At 50.9% G+C, this 2,500-nt stretch overlaps 1 protein-coding gene across 1 annotated transcript in view; it reads right to left on the reverse strand.

Annotated features, from left to right (window-relative positions):
* Nucleotides 1–2,500, reverse strand: part of LOC142990092 (myosin-7-like) — an 18,432-nt gene that overhangs the window by 8,987 nt on the left and 6,945 nt on the right. Inside the window, exons 18-25 of the mRNA XM_076139832.1 lie at nt 2,078–2,165; nt 1,877–1,994; nt 1,638–1,761; nt 1,373–1,509; nt 1,125–1,295; nt 620–704; nt 258–500; nt 1–125 (exon numbers count right to left, since the gene is read on the reverse strand). The exon at nt 1–125 is cut by the window's left edge and continues 52 nt beyond it. Coding sequence (XP_075995947.1) covers nt 1–125; nt 258–500; nt 620–704; nt 1,125–1,295; nt 1,373–1,509; nt 1,638–1,761; nt 1,877–1,994; nt 2,078–2,165 — 1,091 coding nt within the window. The remainder of the gene's footprint in view (nt 126–257; nt 501–619; nt 705–1,124; nt 1,296–1,372; nt 1,510–1,637; nt 1,762–1,876; nt 1,995–2,077; nt 2,166–2,500) is intronic.

Here is a 2,500-nt window from a genome sequence, read left to right on the forward strand (position 1 = left end):
TTGTCCTCCTGAGCCTGAAGGTCGCTCAGAACCTGCTGGTGAGCCTCCTGCAGAGCAGCTTTCTCTCTGGTCAGAGACGTGATGGACTCATCCAGAACACACATCTCATGGGAGAGGTTTTTTACCTGAGACCCACAAAGTATTATCAGTATCCTTCTACTCACCACCCAGTATGTTCCCAGAAGCTCCCATAAACCCACACAGTCTGTGACAGAACCGCTACGTGTTCTAAGACCTTAACGGGTCCATGAACAGACCTTATTCTCCACTCCGTGTCTCTCTTTCTCCACTTTAGCCAGGGTTATCTCCAGGTCGTCCACATCTCTCTTAAGTGATGTCACTTCCTCCTCCAGCTGACGTTTTTTGGACGTTAGCGTGGCGCTCACTTCCTCCTCGTCCTCAAGGCGTTCCTGCAGCTCCTTTAGTTTGGACTCCAGGGAGATCTTGGACCGAATCAGCTGATTGCAGCGATCCTCTGCATCTGCCAGGTTGTCTTGCTCCTGAACCCAAACACAAACTCGCTGATGATGAGGAAGACCAAGCTGGATGCTTCCTCATTAAACTATTAACCAATAAGAGACAATCATTGATCCATTAATCATCCAATTTCTAAACTCACAGCCTGGAGCTGCAGAGCCAAGTCGTTCTTCTCCTGAACCAGAACCACCTGTCCCTCCTCAGCCTCCCGACGCTTCATCTCCGACCTGAAGAACAAAAATATGAAAACACAAGAGACAGATATGGCAAATGTGCAAAGAGAGAGAAACAGAGAAAGACAGGGACAGAGAGAGACAGGGACATAGAGAGACAGGGACATAGAGAGACAGACAGACAGAGAGAGACAGACAGAGAGAGAGACAGACAGACAGACAGACAGAGAGACAGACAGAGAGAGAGACAGACAGAGAGACAGAGAGAGAGACAGAGAGAGACAGACAGAGAGAGACAGACAGACAGAGAGACAGACAGAGAGAGAGACAGACAGAGAGAGAGACAGAGAGAGAGACAGACAGAGAGACAGACAGAGAGAGAGACAGAGAGGGACAGTCAGAGAGAGAGACAAAGAGAGGGGGAGACTGAGAGAGGGCAGGTAAGCAGGCAGACAGACAGACAGACAGACAGACCTGTCAAACGCCTCCTTTAACTTGTTGAACTTCTCCTTTAGAGCAGCGAGCTCCTTCTCCACCTGTGCGCTCCTGAGCAGGGGGCGGAGCTTATAGAAGAGCATCATCCATGGCCAGGTCCGCACGGAGAAGAAGGCACGCAGGTTGAACTGGATCACCATCACAGCGTCTCTGAACAGTGGGGACATGCTGGGTCTTAATATCGTCTCCATACTTCTTCTTCTCCACTAAAACAGAACATCTCAAACCTCTCCAGCATCATCCTCTGTCTCTGCATCCTCATCAACTTCCCTCTGGACATGGCCTGCACCGTGGACAGCAGCTGAGACAGGCGAGCGTCCCTCTGGTCTTCTAGGAGACCCAAGAGACCTGCCTTAAAGAAGACCTGAGGACGGGAGGAGAACAGAAGGACAGGAGAGGAGAGGAGAGGAGACAAGGAGAGGTGAGGGGATGAGGAGGCAGTACTCCTGTATTAGGACTCTTACATTAGTTACTTTAGAACCAGAGCAGGACCTTGGTTTGTCCAAACTTATACTGCGTGTGGTCGATGTCCAGAGAGCCCAGCAGCTTCTCCACCGCCTTCCTGCTGTCCACAAACGAGTCCTCTGGGATCGCAGACGGATTCAGAATACGATACCTGAAAACCCCGCAAAACCTCATTCATTGTACGTCGTCGCCACTCGTGGCAGCCCCTCCCGTTACCATAGAAACCCCACTGATGTGTGTGACATCTGGAATCTGTGTGTTCTCACCGCTGTCTGAACTCAGCGTACAAGATGCGGTTTGGAAAGCCCTTCCTGCAGATCCTGATCCCCTCCAGGACTCCGTTACACCTCAGCTGGTGCAGGACCAGGAAGGGATCCATCACCCCTGAGAAACACGCAAGGAAACCCCACATCAGTCTGCAGCTGGAGGCTCAAGATTCACTCTCACTCATCTGTGTTTGTTCTCACCAGGGCTCTTGGACTCATTGGGGATGATGCAGCGGACGAAGTGAGGCTGAGTGCTGCGCAGGTTTGCCATCAACTTATTAAGATTCTCCTGCAAGCACGCACACACACACACACACACACACTCCTCTCAATATCTGTACTGTTCTGAACTTAGATGAGCAGATAGATGGAAGCTTTTAAGTCTGAGGATGATGGACGGATGACATGATGGACAGATGGACGGATGACATGATGGACAGATGGACGGATGACATGATGGACAGATGGACGGATGACATGATGGACAGATGGACGGGTGACATGATGGACAGATGGACGGGTGACATGATGGACAGATGGACGGGTGACATGATGGACAGATGGACAGATGACATGATGGACAGATGGACGGGTGCATGATGGACAGATGGACAGATGACATGA

This window comes from Genypterus blacodes, unplaced genomic scaffold (genome assembly GCF_046128005.1).
Source record: "Genypterus blacodes isolate CSIRO-AG114 ecotype Tasmania unplaced genomic scaffold, CSIRO-AGI_Gbla_v1 ptg000462l_1, whole genome shotgun sequence".
Classification (NCBI taxonomy): domain Eukaryota; kingdom Metazoa; phylum Chordata; class Actinopteri; order Ophidiiformes; family Ophidiidae; genus Genypterus; species Genypterus blacodes.